At 40.0% G+C, this 24,867-nt stretch overlaps 1 protein-coding gene across 1 annotated transcript; it reads right to left on the bottom strand.

The window, feature by feature from the left end:
* Positions 1-236: 236 nt before the first annotated feature.
* On the bottom strand, positions 237-22,360 carry ecpas (Ecm29 proteasome adaptor and scaffold). Its single transcript, XM_059338610.1, has 49 exons — positions 22,208-22,360; positions 21,299-21,429; positions 20,907-21,023; positions 19,270-19,388; positions 18,960-19,109; positions 18,684-18,861; positions 18,323-18,462; positions 17,934-18,012; positions 17,700-17,819; positions 17,472-17,557; positions 17,307-17,382; positions 17,157-17,206; positions 16,995-17,061; positions 16,705-16,827; positions 15,512-15,615; positions 15,035-15,158; positions 14,855-14,935; positions 14,542-14,749; positions 14,136-14,227; positions 13,586-13,720; positions 13,307-13,478; positions 12,872-13,044; positions 12,610-12,711; positions 12,266-12,389; positions 11,488-11,633; positions 10,700-10,754; positions 10,414-10,528; positions 10,217-10,285; positions 9,985-10,102; positions 9,704-9,871; positions 9,497-9,576; positions 9,072-9,177; positions 8,788-8,835; positions 8,571-8,689; positions 8,144-8,294; positions 7,961-8,026; positions 7,752-7,841; positions 7,564-7,630; positions 7,390-7,481; positions 7,220-7,286; positions 6,232-6,429; positions 5,885-6,096; positions 5,764-5,807; positions 5,485-5,677; positions 5,225-5,372; positions 3,957-4,062; positions 3,740-3,828; positions 3,582-3,653; positions 237-1,230 (listed from the first exon to the last, which is right to left on the bottom strand). Exons 1-49 carry the CDS (start codon positions 22,227-22,229, stop codon positions 1,091-1,093), a joined length of 5,532 nt encoding a protein of 1,843 aa, XP_059194593.1. The 5' UTR covers positions 22,230-22,360; the 3' UTR covers positions 237-1,090.
* Between the last annotated feature and the right edge of the window lie 2,507 nt (positions 22,361-24,867).

The following is a 24,867-nucleotide window of genomic DNA, read 5'->3' as shown; positions in this document are numbered from 1 at the left end:
ATGACAATAGATTATACATTTTTTCACCATGTCTGACTTATAAAGTTTCATGAGTTTTGGGGTATGTTCAGGCAGTGAAAAATGCGATCATTTGGGAAGAAGAAAAAAAATAATCATTAGAAATACAATAGGGACCTCACAGGTCGTTGCCTGCTCGGGCCCTAATTACAGCCTCTTTAGATAAAAACTCTTAAATAAAAATCATTCTGTATTAAGACACAAACAGCCACTTCTCCAAATCATCAAGGTAGTTTTATTTTATCAGGGACAAATTCAAACAACTATATCATCACTTTAAACTTAACAGCAGTATTTTTATTTTATTTTTTTATTCCCAAGACTTAACAAAATTGGCACTTTGCAAACAGGTGAAAGAAGATCATTTACTGTACAGCATACAGAGAGATATATCCCCAACACCTCAGCTCTTTTACCACGCCTTAGCAGCAGCGGTAAAACAGCGAGGAAGAGTCCACCCCCCTGAAAAGTGCAACTTTGAACGAAAGTCGACCGGGCAACCTTCTGCTGTTATGTTGTGATATTTAATAAGTAGGCAAACCCACAACAGTAGTAAAAGTCCCCATTTTGGGGCTATAGATATACAGCGTCCACAAACCCAACACATTGGTTTATATAGCATTTATTATTATGTTACTGTCCATTTAAATGAACCAAATAAAAGTTGACACGTTACAATAATAACCTCGCCCCTCACCACTTGTCACTGAGTTCAGGCTCAGAGCAAGTTGTGTCACTGTCGCCTCTGTTCAAGCTTCAAGGTTAAGCTTCGTCTGCCACACATGTGAATCAGTCTGTCAGCTTGAGTGGCTTCAAAACTCACAGGTAATAAGGATAAGTAATGCAATGACAGAAATTTGTGAAGAGAAGATAACTGCATTAAAGAGTTCAGACAGAGGAGTGTGTGATGTGTTTTGTTTGACTGATAAAGAAGTAAAATGAAATGATGCTCTCCTTTGTTGTACTCTGTTTGTGACTGTGTGTGTGTGTGTGTGTGTGTGTGTGCGTGTGTGTGCGTGTGTGTGCGTGTGTGTGCGTGTGTGTGCGTGTGTGTGTGTGCGTGTGCGTGTGTTCAGGGTTGACTCTGGATGTGTCTACGCAGCTCCTGGGCCTTGTCCCTCAGGTCAGGTCTGCTGTCGGACTGCAGTGTTGACAGGGATCGCTGCAGCTGCTCCCGGCTCTTCACAGACACACAGTCCCACTGTTCGCTCTCTGTCAACACGACACGGGGAACAAGATTATTTCATCAGTGTCACTTGGATTAAAGTGCAGCTCAGGCCGCATATTTCGGTCCAAACCTGACCCGAGACCAAGAGAGAACTAGCCGAACCCAAAAGGCATTTTGTCCTTTATGTTGGAAACGAACCTGAGCTTGAAGCAGTGTATGTGAGATGCAACTCAGAGTTTGTGTTCAAAAATAGAAACATAGAAAAATATAGAAAACATGTACTGATGCTCATTAGCTGGTTGTGTGTATGTCTGGGGGAGTGTTTATCATTTGAAAATGTTCTTAGAAATGACAAAATGTTGGACACAAAAATATGAAAAATATGTTGTCTTGTAATCATATGTGGGCTGGGTATTATAATACTTAAACAGTAAAAACTTACTTAATTCATTATATGTATTTATATATATGAAACCATTTGCACTGATATTTAGAGGAAAAAATTGGCAGAAATACAGTAGTGTTAAGTAGCAGTCCAATGTGACTAACCAGATTAATCCAGGTTTTTAGTATATTTTTTATTGCTACATGGCAAACAAGGTACCAGTAGGTGCAGTAGATTCTCAGAAAACCAACAAGACCCAGCATTCGTGATATGCACGCTCTTAAGGCTGTGCAATTGGGAAATAAGTTGAAAGGGGTGTGTTAAAAAAATAGCAGTGTGGCATTCAATCAGTGAAAAAACAGGTGTGAATCAGGTGGCCTCTATTTAAGGATGAAGCCAGCACTTGTTGATCATGCATTTCTCTTTGAAAGCCTGAGGAAAATGGGTCGTTCAAGACATTGTTCAGAAGAACAGCCTACTTTGATTAAAAAGTTGATTGGAGAGGGGAAAACTTCTAAAGAGGTGCAAACAATTATAGGCTGTTCAGCTAAAATGATCTCCAATGCTTTAAAATGGAGAGCAAAACCAGAGACATGTGGCAGAAAACGGCAGACAACCATCAAAATGGATGGAAGAATAAGCAGAATGTTAAAGGCTCAGCCAATGATCAGCTCCAGGATGATCAAAGACAGTCTGGAGTTACCTGTAAGTGCTGTGACAGTTAGAAGACATCTGTGTGAAGCTAATCTATTTACAAGAATCCCCCGCAAAGTCCCTCTCTTAACATTTACATTTAGTCATTTAGCATTTTATCCAAAGCGACTTACAGGAAGAATAAAAGCAAACAATGAAGGTATAGTGCAAAAAGTGCTATTAGTGCATCAATAAGTGCTAGTGACAAATTCTTTAAGGAGTAGAATTATCGTGTGGTGCTAGGAGAGAAGATGCTCTCTGAAGAGCTGGGTCTTCAGTAGTTTTTTTTAAAGGTAGAGAGGGACGCCCCTGCTCTGGTTGGAACTGGTAGTGTGTTCCACCAGCGGGGAACAAGAAATGCTAACAGTCTGGATTGCCTTGGACCAACGGGGGGTAGAGCCAGCTTGTGTCAAGTTAAAAAAAAGGTGTACTGAAGGGCCATGTGCAGAAGAGGTTACAATTTGCCAAAGAACACATCAACTGGCCTAAAGAGAAATGGAGGAACATTTTGTGGACTGATGAGAGTAAAATTGTTCTTTTTGGGTCCAAGGGCCGCAGACAGTTTGTGAGACGAAATACTTGAAGAGGTCATGTTGCCTTATGCTGAAGAGGACATGCCCTTAAAATGGGTGTTTCAACAAGACAATGACCCCAAACACACTAGTAAACCAGCAAAATCTTGGTTCCAAACCAACAACATTGATGTTATGGAGTGGACCTTAATCCAATTGAGAACTTATGGGGTGACATCAGAAATGCTGTTACTGAAGCAAAACCAAGAAATGTAAATGAATTGTGGAATGTTGTTAAAGAATCTTGGAGTGGAATAACAGCTGAAAGGTGCCACAAGTTGGTTGACTCCATGCCACACAGATGCGAAGCAGTTATAAAAAACTGTGGTCGTACAACTAAATATTAGTTTAGTGATTCACAGGATTGTGAAATCCTAGAAACAAAAAAGTTTGTACAAAATAGTTTTGTGTTTGTAAAGTCAACGGCAGACACTGCTATATTTTTGAACACACCCCTTTCAACTAATTGCCCAATTGCCTTAAGAGCATGCATATCATGAATGCTGGGTCTTGATGGTTTTCTGAGAATCTACTGCACCTACTGGTACCTTGTTTACCATGTAGCAATAAAAAAATATACTAAAAACCTGGATTAATCTGGTTTCTCCTGACGGGTTATATGTTACTATAAATCTGCCTAAGATTGTACAAATACATAGCATTGAAAATCCAGAAGAGCAACCCTGCCCTTTAAGAAAATGTTTTGCTTCATTTGTCAGTTACAACCAAAGAGAAATACACTTACCTCCAGTTCTCTTCACAATCAGATCCACAACAGACAGGGCCTCTGTCCTCACTGAGGAGTAACTTTTGTTTTCTGTATAAAAAAAACACAAACTTGGTGATAAAACTGAAGCATATTAGACTATGATTCAAAGTACACTGAAACGGCGAGGCTCTTACCTAAAGGGTAAGTGAGAGCAGCACAGGTCTCTGTGAGGATCTGTGACAATGCATTGAAGTCTTCACTGCCCTTCTCTAGCAGCAATAACCTACAGAGAGAAACAGCACACGTGTTTAGTCCAACTCTTATTATGAGCATTCTTTGATCAGCTTCATCAATTCAGGGTTACTTTCCAAAAACAAATTAAGGGAAATTGTTTGTTTATTTAGTCCTTACCCCTTGAAGTAAGCTTTCATGGACTGCAGAACACCCAGCTGGACTTTCCAGGTGCTCAGCTTGAGCTTGTCACACATCACACTGCACACCTCCACCTGGAAACGAGCTGCACACAGAGACAGTGATCACAGAACAATATTACATATATTGCATTACATAATTACATAACTATAACACTTCCAGGGATTAAGGCAAGAACAGATGGTGAGCCTGATCACAGACATGGTGTCTGAGAACCTAAAGACCTGAAACCGAGTCCTTGACAATAAAGTCGAGCCTTCGGGATGAAGCAACTTAATTTTTGTCAATATGGCAATTCTGCAAATTGCCGTATTTCATGGCAAAAAATTCAAACCTTGATCACCGGTCTTCACTGAGTAGGTTTGTCTCATTTCAGTTTATCGCAGTTCTATTTAGCGAATAACAAACAAGAACGTTTAAAGAACCACCATCTTTTGGGTATTATTTAGTGAAAAGTACCAGAGTGGGTGCAACATGCAAACAATATACACACATCTAAATGTAAGTATAAACTAGACAATGGGGAGAATATAATACGTAATAATCATACGTAATAAAATATGGATTTTATCCCTGACCAACCACCAAACAACATATTCTTTACAGTAGCTAAAAATCACTGTCGGTAACATAAACTACTACAATGTCTGAAAATGTAAAGAGTAGTTTTCTTTGCATCAGTTAACCCACCAATCCATTTTGGAGGAAGGCTGAATTTTTCTCTGGATTTGATTCATACAACAACATTAACTGAGGCAGTGTTAGACGAGCGACTCCTGTGTTCTGCAAAGTAAAATTACAGTTTTTGTCAATGGACTCTGTTGGCTTTGAAGAAAGCACAGTCAAGGGCTTCAGTTACACCTGTGTTACCTTCACAGAAGTTAAACAGAGATCTTTTTAAGCCTCAAACTTTGCTACATACTATTAAGATTTCTTAAGATTAAGGTTTAGATTTAGATTCCCTTATTCGTCCACGCTGGGGAAATTCAACCTCTGCATTTAACCCATCCTTTTTTGACACACTAGTGAACACACCATGCTTAGGAGCAATGGGCAGCACATTACTTAGGTTAGGTGCCTTGCTCAAGGGCATTTCAGTACTTGATCTGCCAGTCCTGAAATTCCTAACCTCTAGGCCACATACTGCCCTCGTTGTTGTAGGAATAACAATGCTATTACAATTACTATTTGTCTATATACACAAAATTCATTATGTCAAGTGTGGTCCAGTTGTGTTTGTTACTCACTCTGAGTCTGTGGGTTTCTGGGCCAAGCCTTTCCAAGAGTCTCAAAAGCACAGAGCAGAGCTTCTGTCTGCAGCTCTTTCTCCTTCACATCTCTGTCATCGTCATCAGCCAGTGACCTCTGTGATGCACCGCCCTTCTCTGGGCAGTTCTGTTGGACATCAGGAAGACAGATTGAACACAGTTCTCCATAAAAGCGATGTCTTCCAACATGGCGCTCTAATAACAAACAGGCAATATCAGAGAGAAGATGTGATTTTTACCTTCTTGATCAGAGGGAAAAGGATCTCAACCATGTCGCTGAAACGGTCCTCCTGGCTGCTGTGAAGCACGTCTCCGGCGCAGCGAAGAGCAGCCATTTTATACACCAGACTCTCCTTGCGACATTCCTTCAACACGACCTCCAGCACCTCGGGGATGCTGGGTTGGCCCGCACAAGGCTTCTTCAGCTCCGTGCTAAAAGCCAAAGAAATAATGGGAGCAATTAGGTATAAAAAAACAGCAAATTAAATTTATTGTAAAAGTTTTACAAGGAATCTCACCTGCATTTGGAAAGTACTGATCCAATGGCTTTCAATAGCTCCTCCTGAAACCAAAAAATACATTAATTAATAAAAAAACAAAACTCTTTTTTTTGCTGCTGTTTGTGTTGGTAGCTATTACCTTGCCGGCCCATGTGCGTCCGGAGAGTCCCTGCATTAAAGCTGTAAGCACCATGCCAAGGTGTGGTGCCACCAATGAGCCTGTCTGTTCCTTGGCAACGGTTGCCATGGCAGCTGCACCCTGAGCTTTCATCTTCCAGGACTGAGACTGCAGCGCCTTCTGTGTGATCGCGATCAGCTCCGTCATGTAGAGCCTGATACCTCCGAAGCTTCCTAGAATCAAAGAAAAGTTCAAAGAATAAAAGCTGATGTTTCCTCTATGACAAAATACATGCAGATGTTATGTTTGGACTGTGTTTTTAGTATATACCACATTCCGAAATGCACGTCAATGTAAGTGTTTCCTACCTGGGACATTCTCCTGCCACACCTCAGACCACAGCGTGGCATCATGGCTCTCTCCTTTCTCCTCATCAGGACCTGGTGCCTGATGCATACCCAGGAAGGCCAGCGGCAGAGCCACTCCTGCATGGCCCTTCAGTACATCTGGACTGTAGTGGCTGATGGCGTGCATGATCAACGCACATGATGACTTGTAAACAGGCTCTGGGACAGGGAGAGAGAGCGTTGAGAAAAGTGAGTAAAAAAAGTAATTGTTTGCTTTAACCCGCTGAACCACACAAATCTGCTGTCAGGATTGAAAAACATGTTTCCATTGTTTTCCTCATTTATCATAGCCAAAACTTTCAGACCTGTTAAAATTAAGGTTACCGTGAAATTTTCAAATTCTTTGAACAAATCTTGTGTGACGAATGCTTTCATCAAGAAAAACAACCAAATTGAAGCTTAAAATAGTGATATTTTATTCTACAGGTCATTGCTAAAAATACATTATTAAATCCTCGGCTCCAAATTGCAACTGTGAAGCCATGATTTACTCGAATGAGCTCAGTCAAGCGACAAAAATTTAGAGAAACTTCGACTGAACTGCAGGCTGTTTACACAGAGCAGAGAGGAGAGGACAAGAGAGGTTATAACTAGAGGTTGTAGAAATGTAGAAAGTTCAATATGTATAACATGTAGAGCCCACATTTTTTTCCATTATTGGTAACAGTTGTGGAAAGATGTTGTATGTTTAGAATCAGTCTCTAAAATTTTGTAAAATATATTATCAGAGAAACACATTTTTTAATGATTTATGCCATTTTAATTGTTTTAATGCACAGAGAACAATTTTATGCTCTCCCTAGTTCTATCCATAATTTTGCTTTTTTCACTTCAATTCAAAAACAAGGCCACAGTAAGTAAAAATGTGACAGGGGCGGTTTAGATTCAGTCAATGCATATAAAGAATAATTATATTTTGAGGAAAATAAAACATCTTCTGCTGTCTTACCTTCTTTCTCCAGGTACCAGCTGTTGAGCTTCAGTAGCAGTTTTTCTACACTGCTGTCTTTCGCGGTCTGTCGGGAAAAACAAACACAACAACCCATGCTTACTTAGCCACTGAGACCTCCCTATGGTGTAATTAATGTAATGAAAGTGCTTAACAGACGTGATGCTCACCCTGACCAGGTGTCCCAAAGCAAAGGCAAATGCTTTCTGTACTACAGAGCTTCTGTCATGGATACCATTCAACAGGGCGCTCATCAGTTTACCTGGAAACAACAAGATACCTTTGTTCACCTGAACCAAATAATAAACACATTACAGGAGCAGATGAGCATACTTGTGCTTTACCTGAGTGTGGAGTGAGGTCCTGGGGGCACTGCACTGTGAGTGAAACGATTACACTAGCACAGCCACCCTGTGTGGAAAAAGAAGACATACAGATCAACAGGCTGACCTGATACTGTCATACAATCTATTAATTAGTGACTGTGTGTTTTTGTGTGTGTGTGTGTGTGTGTGTGTGTGTGTGTGTGTACCTTAGTGCCCAAGCCAACTCCACTCTTGAGCAGCTCACAGAGCCTGGGAACCAGCTCTCCCAGCACAGAAACATCGAGGTGCTGCAGACACTGAGCACAGGGACACACAAGACGCATCCTTACAAAACAGACCTCAGACTGAATCGTATTTTCTCTCCTGTGATGTCTTAAAACTGAACCATTAGTTTTAGGACATTTTCTCTTCTTACCATGTTAACAGTCTCCATCATTGGAGAGGACTTGGCAGCACTCAGCCTGGCAGCGTCCATGGCACTCTACATAAGAAGAAATAAAAAAAAAAGTCATGACAATGTGAAGTCTAACCTGAGAGAAAACTTTCAGGCTTTGGTAACCAGATGCTGGGTGAGGACACGGTAGATGCCTGAGGTTACCTTTTCTTGCTCTGTGGCTCTGAGACTGAGGTAGTTGAGGACCTGGGGCTCCAGGGTGCTGAGGGCCTCCAGAAGGGCCGGGATCAAGCGGGCCGCATGAGGCTTTAGTCTGGCACCGGCCGTCTTACTAATCTTCACCAGGGTCTGGATACTGGAAGGGAATAGAAGAGATTGGGTCAGAGATAATAAGGCAGATCATGCTATGGCACAAAATTACGAGACAAGAAAAGAAAAAAGGCAAACAAAAAAGCCATACTGCTCAACATCATGACATGTTGGAAAACTCTCAATGCCTCAGTGATTATGATAATCTGGTGTAATGTTGCTGTGGTTGAACAACAGTAGGAAAAAATGGTTTTAACGATATGGTTATGCCCCGAAAAACACCCAGTTGGCCATCTCCCCCGACTTCTAAAATGTTGGTTACCTTAGTGTGCGGACCTCGGCCACATTGCTTACGATGCCTTTTTCCAGCAGGGTGGGTAACATTACGGCCACAGTTCTCTGGGCTGCAGAGCCGGTAGACTCACACATACGAGTACACACCTGGACAGAAAGTGAGACACACACTTGTACATGCATGTGTAAACACAAAAAATTACAAAGATATACACACAGGCCAATACTGTGACAAATAACTTTACCTTGCTGAGTGTCTTCAGTGTCAGGTCTGCAGCTTTCCTCACAGATTCCTGAAATGCAAGAATCAGTCAGAATAAAAAAAGAATGTAATCTGATCTAGTTTCAACATGTTTGTAGTTATTCTGCTGTGTGTGTGTGTCTTTGTGTGCGTGTTGTCTACTTTACATTGTAAGTCAATCCATAGTTTTTACAATGTTTCTCTGCAATGTGTTTAAACTATTAACAAATTCCATGTATTGCTGCTGGTGAATTAAAGCAACAATGAGTGTGATAATTTCCTGCTCACCTTGATGTCGTCAAGGACTCTGAACAGTGTCTCCCACATTTCTGCCAGGTGATCAATGAGGTCATCAGCTTGGCGGCCACGGATGAGGTCATTCAGAGCCAGGCAGCTGTGAGTTAAATGAATTTACTTTACATTATAGTGTAGGTCTCTAGCTGACATTCATTACAAAGTGTGCAATAGAAGAATTAATGGAACTGCTAGTTTACCACAATTACAATATTCTTGATGGTTACTATAATTTCCATACCAACAATAATTAAAAAAAAGTCAAATAAAGAAAAAAAACTAAGAAGAAATTGAGTATTTAGCATTCAGCACATTCAACTACCAGGCTAAATAAAATGTATAAAAGAAGAAAAGTGGATAATAGTAGTCTTACTAATCTTTAAGGAATTTGATGTTTTGTGTGTGTGTTGTTACTGTACCTGGACTCGCGTACTCTCCAGGTGTTACTGGTCAAGTTGGAAATGACATCCTGCAGGATCTCCTTAAGATACTTATCCACCTGCAGCACAAAAGAACAGTCCAACATGCTCCCATTACTTTTACACCAATTTTTGTTTATACATGCATTATTATTTGTGAGAATGCATTTGTGTGCATGTCTATGTTGCACAAGACTAAACTCCTACCAGGGTCTTATCAGTGACTAAGGCATCCCAGATGCTGGTCATGGCCTGACGAATGCTCAGGTTGGGGTCAAACTGGTAGCGGTACAGGCGGGGCACGAGCTGGGGCAGGAATGGAGCCAGCTGCTCCCCGGCCTTGGCTGCGATCATGTGGAAACCAAAAGCTGCTCCCTGAAAGGAGGAGAGGAGAGGTGGAAGGAAGGGTGAGACCACGACAGACAGTGAGGGGAAGTGGCATATGTGGCAGATGGGAAAGAAGATGAGGATGATGTAGAACATGATACCTTGCGGGAGTTCCACATGGCGTGATGATTTGCCAGGTTCATGAACTTGTAGACGAGATCCGGTTGGTTCAGGTCGCTGGCCAATGAGCAGAGCTCCTTGTATGTGGTCAGGCCATGACTGCCAGGAGATATAAATACAAGAAGGTCAATTTGTGCAAACAAATAGTGCATCTTAGTATTTTCATTACATTTTGAAAGCAAAAAAACATTTGATAGTCATGACATGACTTACCCATCAGGTGTTTTCCCCAAACCTTCTCCCTGGAACACCTCTGTATCTTCTGATACAGCATGTTTTATTCTGTTTGCAGGGATAAAGAACAATGTTCACATAATGAAAACATTTGACCTTTTTATTCTTCCCCTGCAGAAAGGACACTAAAACCTCCCATGGTTCTCTTGTTCCTCCTTTACTCAACCACCACTCACCTTTTTCCAGTCATGAGTGTTTCCACCAGTGTAGACACCAGTTCCTGCTGATCATCCTCTCCGCCCATCTCATAGACGAGACCCAGGCCTTTGGACGCCACATCCTGACTCAACTCTAGATAGATGGATGGATGAAGAAATGGGTAGGACAGAGAGCAAGGGGTGACGGTGTGTTTTGTAATGTTGCACTGATGCATTTAAAAAGCATTGACTGCTCTAAGTAATAAGCATATTACTCAGATTACAGTGACAGAAAGAGTAAAAGTAGACAGGAGTCTCTTCTTACCATCGGGGTCTGATAGAACAGAGATGAAAGCCACCTGAATCTCCTTCAAATTGGACTGTGGGAGTAAAGAAAAAATAATTAGCATTACAAACACAAATAATTTGACATATGCACACCAAGTCTAGGCAGTACTGTTTTGAGTAGGCTTTGGCTCCATGCAGGTAAAAATGATGTGTGGAGACCAAAAGAGTTGGAGTGCACTTGTCAAAAGCCTTTGCCTGTCGTCTGAGGACGATTGAACTTTTTATAAGCTTATTTTTAGGAAACATTTAACTGTATACATCATACTTGGGAAACAATGTGATTATAGACGTCGTCTCTCATATTCCTGCATCTAAAGTTGTTCATCAGATTGCAATGACTGGCCAATGTAGAGGAAGTCGTGGCCCGAATATCTGCTGGCGTCACCGGAAACCCCAAAATATTAGCCTTTGCCCCCAAAGCTACCAATAGCTGATGGGAGGTTATAGCTAAAGGAAATTAATATTTACAGATAAAAGATTTTGTAAGGATTTGTGACTGATGTGGGAAAAAATTAAAATACATAATAGCCTAAACTTGAGGCTAGATCTGACATTTTTTTAGGCTTGGTGTGCAAAGGTCTTAATTCCAGATGTTACATACCAAAAACAAGGGACAGTACAAATATTTGAAATCACAAAGACAAACTCCTCTTTACTTTCATCACTATATCAGGCTTGGAAAAGCAGTTAACCCTCTTGTTATCAGAGTTCCTTCTTTGAACTGTGACCCTGTTTCTCTCTAAATTAATTGCACAATACACCCACCGTGATTTCCTTGTGCTGGCTGAGTTTCTTGACCAGGGAAAGCAGCCATATGCAGGATGCCTGTCGCACATGAGGGTTCTGGCTGGGTACATACTTGGACAAGATGGATTTGAGGACCCAAGGAACCATGTCATTGTTTTTCACATCTAATAGGGAAAGTAAGAGAGTGGAAATATTGTTGAGGGGCAAAAATGAATATTTTGAGTTCCAATGAAGGACAAATTGAGCTGTAGATAAAATTACACATTTATTGTATAAAAATGAATGCTCGGGAAAAAAAACATTTTCAGATATCTCATTAATAGCTAGCAGAGCTGTAAGACAGAAAATATGCCTTTCATCATCATGCATTTTAATGTGACAGCTACTGCATAAGCAAGAGACAATCTTACTGTTCAATTGAAAAATAGCACTGTGGACAGTCAGTCTTAATACGTACTTGACAACCAAATAAAATTTGTGCAAACGTAGTTTGAAAAATGTCCTAATTCACTAGCTCGTTTGATGCAGATGTTTCACTCAAAATGTACTAACAATTCAAGTCAAGTCAATTTTATTTTTATAGCCCATTATCAGTATCACAAATCTGGTCGAAGGGGCTTTACAATGTGTACATGCTACCCTCTGTCCTAAGACCCTCGACTCAGATAAGGAACCCCCCTCAAGAACAACTGAGAAGGGATCCCTCTCCTTGTACAGACAGAAATGCAAATAATGTCCTGTGTAGGGAATGACTGACATAGCAAAATCTAACTACTACCAAACTAAAAATACTGACTGAGTGGTGGGCTGTACTGGTCCTCAGTGCAGGTCCATGGGTCTCTGGCAGCTCCAGAGCTGGTGCCTATTGCAACACTGGTTATTGCCTCTCCAACTGCAAACTGCAGCTCCACCTGTTTGGCCTGAAGAAAGAAAAATGGAACAATGTGAGAAATGTCTCATGTCACTAATGATCGCACCCCCCAACAGCTTCAAAAGAGGACCATGTCAATTAATGTTCATAAATCTGCCAATAACTGAAGGTTTGATACATCAGCTTGAGACATCTTGACTAACAATGCATGTTAAATAGGCTGTATTTGCTTTTCTGTCAATGCTACTGTCAGTGAGTATGATTTATACCTCTACAGAATCCATGAGACCCTGCAGCAGCTTCTTCTGGTGAGGGAAGTCTCCATCTCCTACTGGTAGGTAACCCAAGGTCTGGATCGATCGCTCCTTCATCTGGACCATGCACATAAACAGACAGATACAAACCCAATTATTAAAAGATATGAGTAACAAATCTTTAAGCTTGACATCTGATGCATCATAAATACAAACAGTTGTACTTGTCATCACTGAACAAAACATTACTTCCTCCTCTTGTGTATTTCATGGTTACCTTTGTGCTTTCCTTGCCAGAGGGGATGCGAGCCAGCAGGTTTTCCACGACTGCCAGTTTGGTGAAGCCTTCGCCGTCTGCAGGGATCAGCAGGGCGCCGTTACGGCCAATTTCTCCCAGAGCTATACAAGCTGCTACAGCCAGCAGTGCACTACTGCTGTCCAGGAAGGAACCTGGAGGGACACACACACAAATAGACAACCCATTTAGACAGGAATAATTTGTTTCATTTAATTAAAAGTTTGCTGGTGAATAAGAAATATATTGTGCCAGAAGAAGGAGATAAAGAACAATTTTCTTTTACATCTCCTCTTGATCTAGGCCAATAAATCAAGTTTTTATATCATTCATCATTTTATTGTACGCTAGCAGCTGCTATAGCAAATAAATGAAGTCTAAACTGCAGGAAATTGTTGCAAAAAGTCATTTTCATACCAATTGTCTTGGTGGCCATGGCAACAAGTTGATCATCTCCTTGGGTGGTTATGCTCATTTGCTGCCCCATGTCGGGCATAGAGTCCTCAGAGGCGACAGCTTTCTTCCTGCTCATGTACCTTCCCACCATGTAGCCGAGAGCCAAAACAGCCCCATGCTGAGTCTCTGGACTCTGTGGTTCAACAAAACCAATAAAACATTTACACAACATAATAGTGCACACTTTAGACTATAAAAAACAACACTTTTCAAGTGCTCAGAAGGGACAAAGTAGCATACATGGTTGTCTTTGGTGATTTTGAGCAGGTTGTGCACAGCCGTCTGCAGCTCGTTGCCAGTCATGGTGGAAACCACCACAGCATACAGCTGGGCTGCGAGCTCCCTCATGTCCTCTTTATTTGTGTTCATCAGGCTCTGGAGGAGAAAACATCTGTTATTACAGCTGAATGCACAGACAGCAGAGAAATGTGAATTAGGCTCAGGGCTTTATCACAGGACAGCTAAGTGACGGGGCTAATTGTTTAGTGGAGCTGATATTTGTCTCACTAATGAATTAGAGCAAAATAAATCTAAAATGCCTCCATCCTACATCTAAACAAACACATAAATAAAAGAGAAGGCCATGCCCTGTCTCACATCGTTAATGAAAGTAAATAATATTTTCTGTAATTGCCCTGTGATTCAAATCGGCTCCAACACTTGATGGGTTCATCCTCTGCTTTAATGAAAGTCAGGCCCGTAGTTTTTAGAAAATCCTTCTATCAAACAGACAAACAAACTGAACTTAAAAGATATATCCTCTTGGTGGAGGTAATACTGAAATACTCACTTTAATCCAGTCAATTTTATCAATAAATCTGGGAGCCAGTTTCTCCGGGCAGACGGACACCACCTCCAGTAGACAGTACATAACTGGGATTCCTGTTGAGATTAATAATGGAAGTGCAATTAATAACACAAACAGTATGTTCCCAATCAAGATTAGCAGGACAATCATTCTGTTTTTTTTCTCAATATAACATCATACAGATTAATATATAAAGAATATGTAGACAATATAACCAAATATATTACTTTTATTAGGGTCAATAAACACCAAAAGCTCAAATCTTTACCACTACATTGAACTTAATTCAAGACACGATTCTTGAATTAATATAAGTGTAAGACTTCTAAATGTTCTGTGAAACCCATCATAACTGGCCCAAAGGAAAGAGCATGTTACGTTCTCTCACCCCCAACAGCAGAGAGCAGCTGCTGCAGCAGATCCATGTAGACATAAACAGAGTTTGGTTCTGAACCCTTCGACTGAGACTCAGAGGACAGCAGCGTGTCGACGTAGCGTCCGATGGCTGGTGCATCATCCTGCATGTCTGCCAGGCGCATGGACATGGGTGTGACTCCGGCGCTGTGAGCTAAACACATCCTCAGGTAGAGCACGATCTGGGAAGATGGAGAAAAATCAGGTGTCCGCAGCAGAAAGTTCAATGTACTTTCCCAAAGATACAAACAACAGGTCACAACAGGCTCATCATGATTATTATTTACCTCCCCAAACGCAGATGGGTTGAAAGGAATAGCGGAGGTTCCAACAATGTACTTAGCTGGGGTTTTGATCCTCTGAGCCGCCTGACAAAATAGAGATTCATGATTTATTTTTAGCAAAAAAAGGGGTCAAAACTGTGTGTTTTGTCCACAGGAGAATGATAAACAAGCAGAGAGCCTCACCTTCTCCTGGACATAGGCCACCATGTCAGTAAAGGAGGGCATTGGCTTTGGTCCCTCCTTCTCAGAGATCTTGGTAGGAAAAGCTCTTAGCACCCTTTGGGCCTCCCCAGCCACCTCCTCCCTCCTAAAACACAGAAAACACACCCATTTTATCTACTGCAAAATGGTTCAAGGGAAACTTTGGTATTTTCAACATGGTTCCTCTTTTCACCTAATGGGGAAAGGAATTTTTAAAACTGGCCCAGTATTGAGCAAGAGTGCTGCAGCCGGCAGCTGCAAAACAGACACAAAACCATGGTACAATAAGGTCCAGGTTGAAAAGCACCAGCGTTTTCTCCACATTTGAACCATCTCACAAGTTATAAGTATCCCTTGGTGTATGATATAAAAAGTGCAATCCAGACTAACTAAAATGCTGATAGTGTGATCATCATTAATCTACCATTATGTAGAAGTTTTCTTTGTTTTAGGACTTACGGGTCTCCAGCTGCCAGCAGCAGCAAGTATCTTGATGGCACGTGATCTGGACCAAACACTGTGCTGGCAAACTTCATGGCCACCTGGCGAACTTGCACCTCCGGCTGCAACAAAAACAATAATCTTGAGCTCTTTATTTGCATGTGCCTACTTTTTATTAATACTATTTTTATTGTTTTTTCAATTTTATAAGCACAAACAAAAACAATTCAGACAACAAGGCACAAAACAAAACAAAAGAAGTCCCACCCCAAACTAACAGAGAGCGTTGGGCTATATATTTCTATTTTTACATAAGATAAGTAAGTAAATAAAAAGAGGACAGGAGACAGGTAAACAAAGAGCACATATATAAAATAAATTAAAGGACAGACAGTCCTCGTCTTCCAGGGACAAATGAAGAGTTACAGCTTCTGTAAGAAGAATGCAATGGTTCCCAGATCCTCCTGAACTTGTCCGATTTGTGATTAAGGTCATGAGTCAACTTCTCAAGAGGAATAAGAGCAGAAATCTGTGATATCCACATGTCGACTGTAGGGATCTGGGGAGTTGACCATCGCAGCAAGATACGTTTTTTTAGTCAATGACAAAAGATTTATCAACAAAGATTTGGTGTCCGTGCCCGAGAAATTGTCTGAAGTATGATTAAATAGATGGAAAGAAGGAGTCAACAAAAACTGTTTACCAGTGACCTCCTGGATTACAGAGCGAACCCCCTTCCAGAAAGTCTGGATGTGGTCACATGACCAAAACAAGTGGATAAATGTACCTTTGTGTATATTACATTTATAACAAAGGTTGGAGGTGTTAGGGAACATTCTCTGGAGGCGAACTGGCGTGTAATACGTTTGGTGAAAATGTTTTAAGTTCTGTTCATGTATAGAGATGGAAGTACATTTAGGAAAAATTCCGCTGCATATCTTATCCCAGTCTACAGAATTAAATGTCACCTCCAGTTCGCGCTCCCACAACAACCTCAGAGAGTCATAGCCTGAAGGATTAGAGTAAAGTAGCAAATAGAATAGAAAAAAAAGGAAAAAAAATAGATCTTGGATATCAGTCCTTTGGGAGATTTGGCCAGAACTATAGTGTTTTCCAGCTCTGACAGTCTGCATGTGCCTACTTAATATATCTGTCAACATTAATGTTGTTGTCCTTATAAACCAAATATCTATTTTCATGTGTAAACTCACCTTTCCAATGTATGCAGCCACCAGGGCCTCCATTAGGTTCAGCAGTGCCCCCTGTAGGTTGGCATAAGCTCCAACCATCATAGACAAAGCTTCCTGGATGGCAAGACGGACATCAGGCTCCTCCTGAAGATGTCAAAGAATTATGGAAATATCAGTATCAGATACACTATTTTGATCTTTTGATAATAGACGCAAAGAAAATAAATGTGGCGGTTTTCTTTAAATGTATTGTTATGTGCTGCGTTTTTATTGCATTTAATGTCAGATTTTTTAAAACATCTTTCACCTACCTTGCACATGGACTCAAAAAACTGCTGTACGAGTGCAATATCCTTTGTGAACAGCTGTGGCATTCGGCTAGAGGAGACAATATAAAACATAGAACATTTATGCATTATTAAATCCCACACCAAGCTGGCAATGTTGAAAGAAAAATAGTTATTTCTTTATACCTTGACAGCTTTCCAACAGCAGAGTAGGCAACACACAGTAACTTAGGATCCTGCAAAGACAAATGTTGTTTAGTAGGCTGTGAATATATCAAATGAAACCGTAAAAGCAGAAACTGCAGTTTAAATGTGTGTTTTCATGTGTAGATTCACCTCCTTGTATTCATTGATGAGCTTGGTGAGACCATTCAGCAGCATCAGTCCCAGAGGTTTATTAGTGTCGGGGCATCTGGAAAACACAAAAGACCAAATTATATTTTTCAATGTCGCTCAATAAAATTAAAAATGGGTGAGTCTAGAAAAAAAAACTTTTCTTACACCATGCAAATGTGATGGACAAACTGCAGAGTGAGAGACAGAAGTTTGTTGTTGGTGTTGGCTCCGAACAGACCATCATACACGACCTACGGAGGAAAGGAAAGGAAAGGAATGACTGTCAGAAACACCGGAGCGATTCCTTGGAAATTATTTCAGCCTATGCTAGGATTGCTTTGAAAAGAATGGAGAACACACAAACGTACCCACAAGCATTGACAAAGAGCCTACCTGGATGTTAGCTGGGAAGCACTCGGCAGCGAGGCGTGATCGAAGAAGATGTGGCAGGATCTTTAGTTTGACTCTTGTGCTTACTGGCTCATGCTTCAGCTCTTGCTTCACATTGCCTCCCTAGAGTACGTACAAAACAGTAATATATATAATTAATGTAAAAAAAACAACAACAACAACAACAACAACAACCTCCCGGGTGAAGTTTGAAAATGAAATGTTGAGTTTACAGACCTTTGTTTTAAGAGGAACATCACCAAGATACACCTTGTACATCTTGTTGATAATAAGAGGATTGTTCCAATCGATGATGCTGAAAAGTAATAGAAGAAGTACACAACCAATTACATTCATTTGTATTATTGCACAAACGTAAGACTGCATAAAACCCATATAATGAAATAAGAGATGTGCCAGGAGAGGTCAAGAAGTCTCAGGTTTACAAAAGACCTCCCCTGAACTTAAGGAGAAAAACAAACAATAACTGCAATGGGAAAATTGGATAGAAAAACAGAAAACTATAACTAATAGCTACTAACTAATAGCTAACATAATTCTAAAAAATAATTTATAACAAATAGTATACAAAATGAGTTACATGTAGGTAATTTTGTTTCACCTACCTCTGTTTGCTCTTCAGCTCCAGATCAGCTGCAGTGGCCACACTGTGTCGGGTATCACTTGATGCCACCACCAGGTGCACCACTGTCTCCACCTCTGGGACTTGCTTTGCTTCCATGAACTTTACTATGCCCAGCTTACACTGTTGAAAGAAAATAAAGAATGAAGCAATTCTAAACATTATGAAGCCCTTAAAATACAGAGGCACAGACATCAAAATGAGTTGAACATCTATTATCTTAGTTCAACTTTAGAGAGTGAGGAAAAGAGTCAAGCCTTTTCAAGAAAGCATAAACAAACATTTAACCTGCACAAACTGCCAAAAATACAGCACATACTCATCCTCCAGCTCAGTTACTTTACCTGCTCTAGCTGCTCAGCGCTCCACTGGGCCTCTCCAATCACCCTCTTGGCAGCATAGACACTCATCCCCGGGGGAGGTTGGGGGAGACCCTGGCCACCTGCACCCACTGCCCCCTCTGCAGAGCTTCCCTGGGAGGAGGAGGGAGCAGGGCGAGTCGGAGATTCATTCAGCACAAACCTAGAGGAGCCAGGAAAGGGAGAAGTCAATATTCCTGTTTAAATGCTTAGTGTTCTGAGGCCATCATACAATACCCAAAGCACACAGCATAAACTCACCCATAAGGCATCAGTAAAACATCCAACATGAACTCCAGCAGCAGCTGCACTGTCTTTGGCCTCTCAGTTAAGTTAAATGGAGTAGCAACCTTGGAAATGTCTGCAGGGTACTTCATATAGTAAAGAGTAGGGATCAGCAGGTGCATCAGGCTGAGAGATGAAAGAGAGAGCAAAGTGAAATCATAGTACAACAAGGAAGGAACAGAGGCAGGATCTGTATTTAACAAGTAAAAAACAGGCTTTTTTTACCTTGTGCATCTAAAGGTGTGTGTGTGTGTGTGTGTGTGTGTGTGTGTGTGTGTCTCCTCACCTGTCCTGCTGTGGCTGTGGTTTGCCTTCCATGGCAGTGAGAAGGGTCGGGGCCAGCTCGCACTGTTTTCCCACCTCCAGACGTGGGTAACCCATTTTGATGTAGATGATGGTGAAATTCTAAAAAATACATACATAGATTAAACAATAGTGGTGTCAACAATAATCGATTCGGCGATGCATCGCAATGCGGGGCATGCACGATTCAGCATCGATGCGGCAAAGTGCTATAATCGATTATGTTTATTTCCTGTCCTCCAGTGGAAATTTGTGGGGGACAGGGTGGGAATTTCACGACCCCACTCTCTTGCCTTGATGCCCTGTGAAAAAATGTTCAATTTACGGCCAAGGTGGCCTTTGCGCCCCTGTCAAAGTTCCAGTAAACACAACGCTAACCCGACCCACTCCCTGTCCTTAGAGACATGCGCATCAACACATGGCTCATTTGAATATTCAAATGAGCCATGTGTTGATGCTCAGCACAGGTAAGCTAGCGGGACAAGCTGTTTTGATATGTTGTGACTGAAGTATGTGGTAGTATTTGACAGAACTTAACATTTACGTTTTTATAGAAAGTACTATTGATAGGTAATTACCATTGTATTTGCCTATTTAAAGTTGACTCGTTAATGTTATATTTTTGTGTCATGAAAACTAGCGATAGCTAGCTAGTTGGGATATCGCTAACTTCTTCCCTACCTCAGGAACAAGGGGTCGACATTTAGCTAATGTAAATTTCACCTCAGCAGGTTCCTTTTTTATGGCAGGAGGAGGCATTTCTCTTTCCTTACTTTTAGATGAACTCAGGCAGGAGATTCATTTTGCCATCTTTTCAAAATATAGCCAATAAAATCTGTTGTTATTAGGCCTATCTGACTGCTTGTATTGCCTCATGACTGACCCTTGTTGTGTGCAGTATTATTGTGATGCATCGCAATGCATCGTAGAATCGAATTGAATCGAATCATTACCTGGTGAATCGTAACCGAATCAAATTGTGAGGGCAGTGCCAATGCACACCCCTATTAAACAATCACCACTGCTTAAACAAAATCAACATCTAAATTACTTACTTAAATATTAATATTTATTCCAAATGCTGGTGCTCCTTTTACATGTTATTAAAACCCAGATGAGGACAAGTATATATGATATAAGTTACTGTTACTAGCTATTAATTATCTCTTACCAGTCAACAGTTAATGGTCAAATGGTAAATGGTAAATGGACTGCACTTGTATAGCGCTTTTATCCAAAGCACTTTACACTACAGACTGCGCTCATTCACCCGTTCACACACACATTCATACTGGTGGCCAAGGCTGCCAGGGCACACTGGTGCCACCTGCCACCATTGGGAATTCATTCACACACCAATGAACGCAGCATCGGGAGCAATTTGGGGTTCAGTATCTTGCTCAAGGATACTTCAATATGTAGGCTGCCATGGTCAGGGATCGAACCACCAACCTTCCGATCAATTAAATAGTTACATAAGTAATAACTTTTTGCTTTTTTGTCTTAATAGGGATTGCATGTACCCAAAAGTTTTGAAAACGCTCAACTCCAGAATTGTATTATGAATGCATATTCGATTTATGGCTTCATAAGAACCACATTATAATATTTAATTCTTACCGTCACAAAGGAGGCAGCTGCAGGATCTTGGTACTGCACCAGCAAAGTTTCTACTGGTAGCTGTATCTTGGGCCTGCTTTTTATCCTCTTGTTCAAGTGGACCAACAACTCCATTACCTAGCAGAAGGAGGACAGATCATAAGTTGGAAAATCAGACTCACTGGCTAAAGAGAAAGATGCAAGCTCCTTACAAGCACCTTTGCCTCAGGAGGGCCGAGTCTGTAGCATGCAATGGATGTTTTATTAGTTTATCTTACGTTAAAAAAGGTTAATATTTAAGAGGGAGGTTCTGATGGTATTGGACTGCAATGTATTCAATTTTATCGAGTGTGGCTATGGAGCATGGTCATTGTAATCTCTTTAGGCACAGAGACAGACAACACCTATCTTACTTTCTTCCGCACCCCCTCCTGGACGCTGGAGAGTTTGAGGAGCACAGGGGGCAGGAACTTAGAGATAATATCCTGTAGCTGTTCATCTGTTTCTGCATGGCCCAGGCGGAGGAATACACGCTCCAGTTGATCTGTCAAAAAAAAAAAATTATCAACACCTTGATCAACCCATGACTAATTTTGTGAAAGAATAATTACTAAACATGGGACCTTTAAAGAAATCATTCTGCTATATTTAACTCGATGACAGCAGCTAAATGTCCATTCAAACATGGAAGGATAACCCAATGGGTGTGTGCAACCACATGCAATATCACTATGTGCGACCTTCAGGGGAGTAATGTAAAACACACCAAATCTTAACAGTGAACTAAAAACAGAAAGTCCTAGTTGTGCTGTGAGTCTCGTCCTGCCAGCTGCAGAGTTGGTGCAACCATCACCCAGCCCTGCCTTCTTTCTCTTAGCATGTTTCACCAACCAGCTAGCTACATCTACTGACAGACTATTAACGCGTTTCATTTCATTCTGACACCACATCTCTGGCTTCTAACAACCACTGACACTCTGCGTAGTTAACCCTGGCTGCTCTAAACATTCAAGTTGTGAATCTACGCCTTAAAAGTTTGATGAATGGAAATATATTAATAGCCTACGTGATAGATTCATTTTGACCATGACTGGGCAAACGGCCTCTCCTGACGTTAGCATTATAGCTAACTGAGTAGCTAGCAGCTAGCTAACCGCTCCTGCAACAGTTTTTAACAGAATGAAGCTTAATCGGTAGGCTACTTTAAATAAAAACTCCGATTTTTAGACAGAAGCAGCCCCGTTGCTCACAAATTTTTTTGACAGCCACAAATGCGGCATATTAAGAGATATTAGCCACTGATAACGCAGAGAGAAACTTACTGAGTTCATCCTGGGCAGCCATGTTTGCAGAAAGTCATTAGCGACCCGCACAGTTTACTGAGTGCCACTGCACCATAAACTGTATATGCACTCACTAGTGCCACTCCTTCATCATCCAGACACTAATACTGCCAACATTAAACCATCTGGAGTCACCAAAAGCACCAAAGCATGACTTCTTCATCACATCCAGACTAGAAAACAAAGCAGCGTGGCTGTAAACTCCATGAGGCCAGTTTCAGTTTGATGATGATATACCATTTATATACAGTCTATGTGATATACCAAGTAAAACTGGAGACAAGGTCAAATATATTTTGTATAAAATGATAGAACTGGATGTAACCCTCTTATATGTTATATTTGCAACTTTTGAAATTCTTTATTGAGCATGATAGTGTTTTGAAAGTTAAAAAAAGATTCAAAATCACATTTTATGTTGGACTAAAGGATTGAAAAAGACACACAATGACAAAAAAAGACACAAAATGACTAAAAACAGACACAAAAGACAAAATGACCAAAAAAGAGACACAAAATGACCAGAAAAGACACAAAATGAGAAGATAGAATGACCAAAAAAACACAGAAGACACAAAATGACAAAAAAAGACACAAAATGACTTACAAAGACACAAAAAGACATGAAAAGGATTAAAAATTTGACAAAATAGCCAAATACTCCATAGAGTTAATCACAATGTTTTGTTGTATGCATACATGTAACCAAGATTTGTATGTATGGCAGTCAGCCAGTGCCTAATTAAACATATTGACAGGTATGCATATGAATACGTGCTTGAGGACTTCATGACCACTACAATCATACACTATGCAATGTTTCTTTATATTTCATATTATTTATAATTTAATAACATGCTGCTGTAATCTATTGTTTTCTGGTATGTCATACTTAAACACACATATAAATATCATATGTACTTATATTTTTGACAATACAAATACTTCCCCATGTCAGGACCCAGCAGCTATAATCCTGTAATTTATGTATAATTTAGATTCTAAAGAATGCTATAGGGATTTAACAGTTTGATAATTTAAATGTGTATTAATTTGTGCAATAATAATTTAACTGTCCAATGCTCTAGTTTAATCTGGCTTTAATACTCATCTTGTACATATCATATATTGTACATTTTAACTAATATTATTTTTAAACTATTTCTGCATTTTAACTTATGATTTTAACATAAGTTAAAATTAGCATTATTATTTATTGACACTGTTGTCATATGTTGCATTTTTGAAACATGTATTTCTCATTCCTATTAAATATATATATATATATATATATATATATATATATATATATATTGTTGTTGTTGTTGTTGTTGTTGTTGTTGTTGTTGTTGTATATTAAATGCTGCTGCTACAGTTTCAGTATTGTTCATGCTGACTCACTGACACATTTTCATAACTAACTGATAAAATGGCACCGATAAAATAGGGTCATCATAAACACCTGTGCTTCTCCTACTGTCATACATCAAAACATCCTAAGGTGTAAGAAATTTTAATTTGAATATTCAAATTTGCTCATTAGGAATTTTTCCAATATTTCAATAAAATTAAACAAATCAATTGCTCTGTTTTATCAAAATTAATGAAGTTTGAATCCAAAGTTAACACATTAAGTGTATGTGCATTTTTTTTGCATTTATTATAGAGGGGGCAGTGTACAAAAAATAAAACAGATATTTGTTGTCTTGACAGCCTTTTTGTTAGTTGAATTAGAAAGTAGTTTCCCATATTACTCAAAATCAGCATAGCTAAATTTAAATTTATGAACAAAAGAAACGGCCAGGGCTCAATGCCAAAACAGGTGTAAGACTGAATACTGATGAAAGTTTTTGTTTATGTTTTTTTTTTTTACTTCTGCATGTAGTGACTGGAAGGGTAATACTTTGGCAGGACACCTCCTTCACATCACAATTGAGATGGAGCAGTACAGGTGAAATAATTATTATTCAAGACTCCAAGAATGAAATAATCATGATTTTTTTTAGAGTAAGCACTACACGGTTCCAATCTCAGCTGTGGAAACACTGGTATAGCTGTCTTTTTGTAAACCATTAATTTATCTAAGGTTATTTTTTAAACATGACCTTTTATAGTGACTTGTATGAAACTCATTTTATGTATTGTAATGTTTTGTTGTCTTTAATCTGGACCCTGAGTCTGAATAAAAAGTTTAATATATTTAAGAAATAAATGACTTAGGCAATTTTGTAACATGCCTTTGTGACTTAAGCAAGATATGGTAACACTTTATTTTGAAGGTGTCTACATTAGAGTCAGACAAGCCTGTCAGAAACATGACATGACAAGTATCATGAATGTTATTTCAAAGTGTCATTAATGTTCATGACACGTCCCATGTCATGTTTATGACACACTCATGTCACTCTTATGTAGACACCTTAGAGTAAAGTGTTACCAATATTAGTGTCAACAATAAAACAGTGATAAACTAAACTGATCACTAATCTCCCTCTAGCTCTTCTTTGCTGGGTTGTTATCTGATGCCTATGAATGTGGCAAATTGTCAAAGAAGTGATGATCTTAAAGGGGTAAAATCACATGATCTGATCAACTGAGGATGTAGCCGATTTTACCATAGGTGACCGGCGTCATGAGGA

Source organism: Centropristis striata, chromosome 1, assembly GCF_030273125.1.
Source record: "Centropristis striata isolate RG_2023a ecotype Rhode Island chromosome 1, C.striata_1.0, whole genome shotgun sequence".
Classification (NCBI taxonomy): domain Eukaryota; kingdom Metazoa; phylum Chordata; class Actinopteri; order Perciformes; family Serranidae; genus Centropristis; species Centropristis striata.
This window is presented reverse-complemented; position numbering and strand designations above follow the sequence as displayed.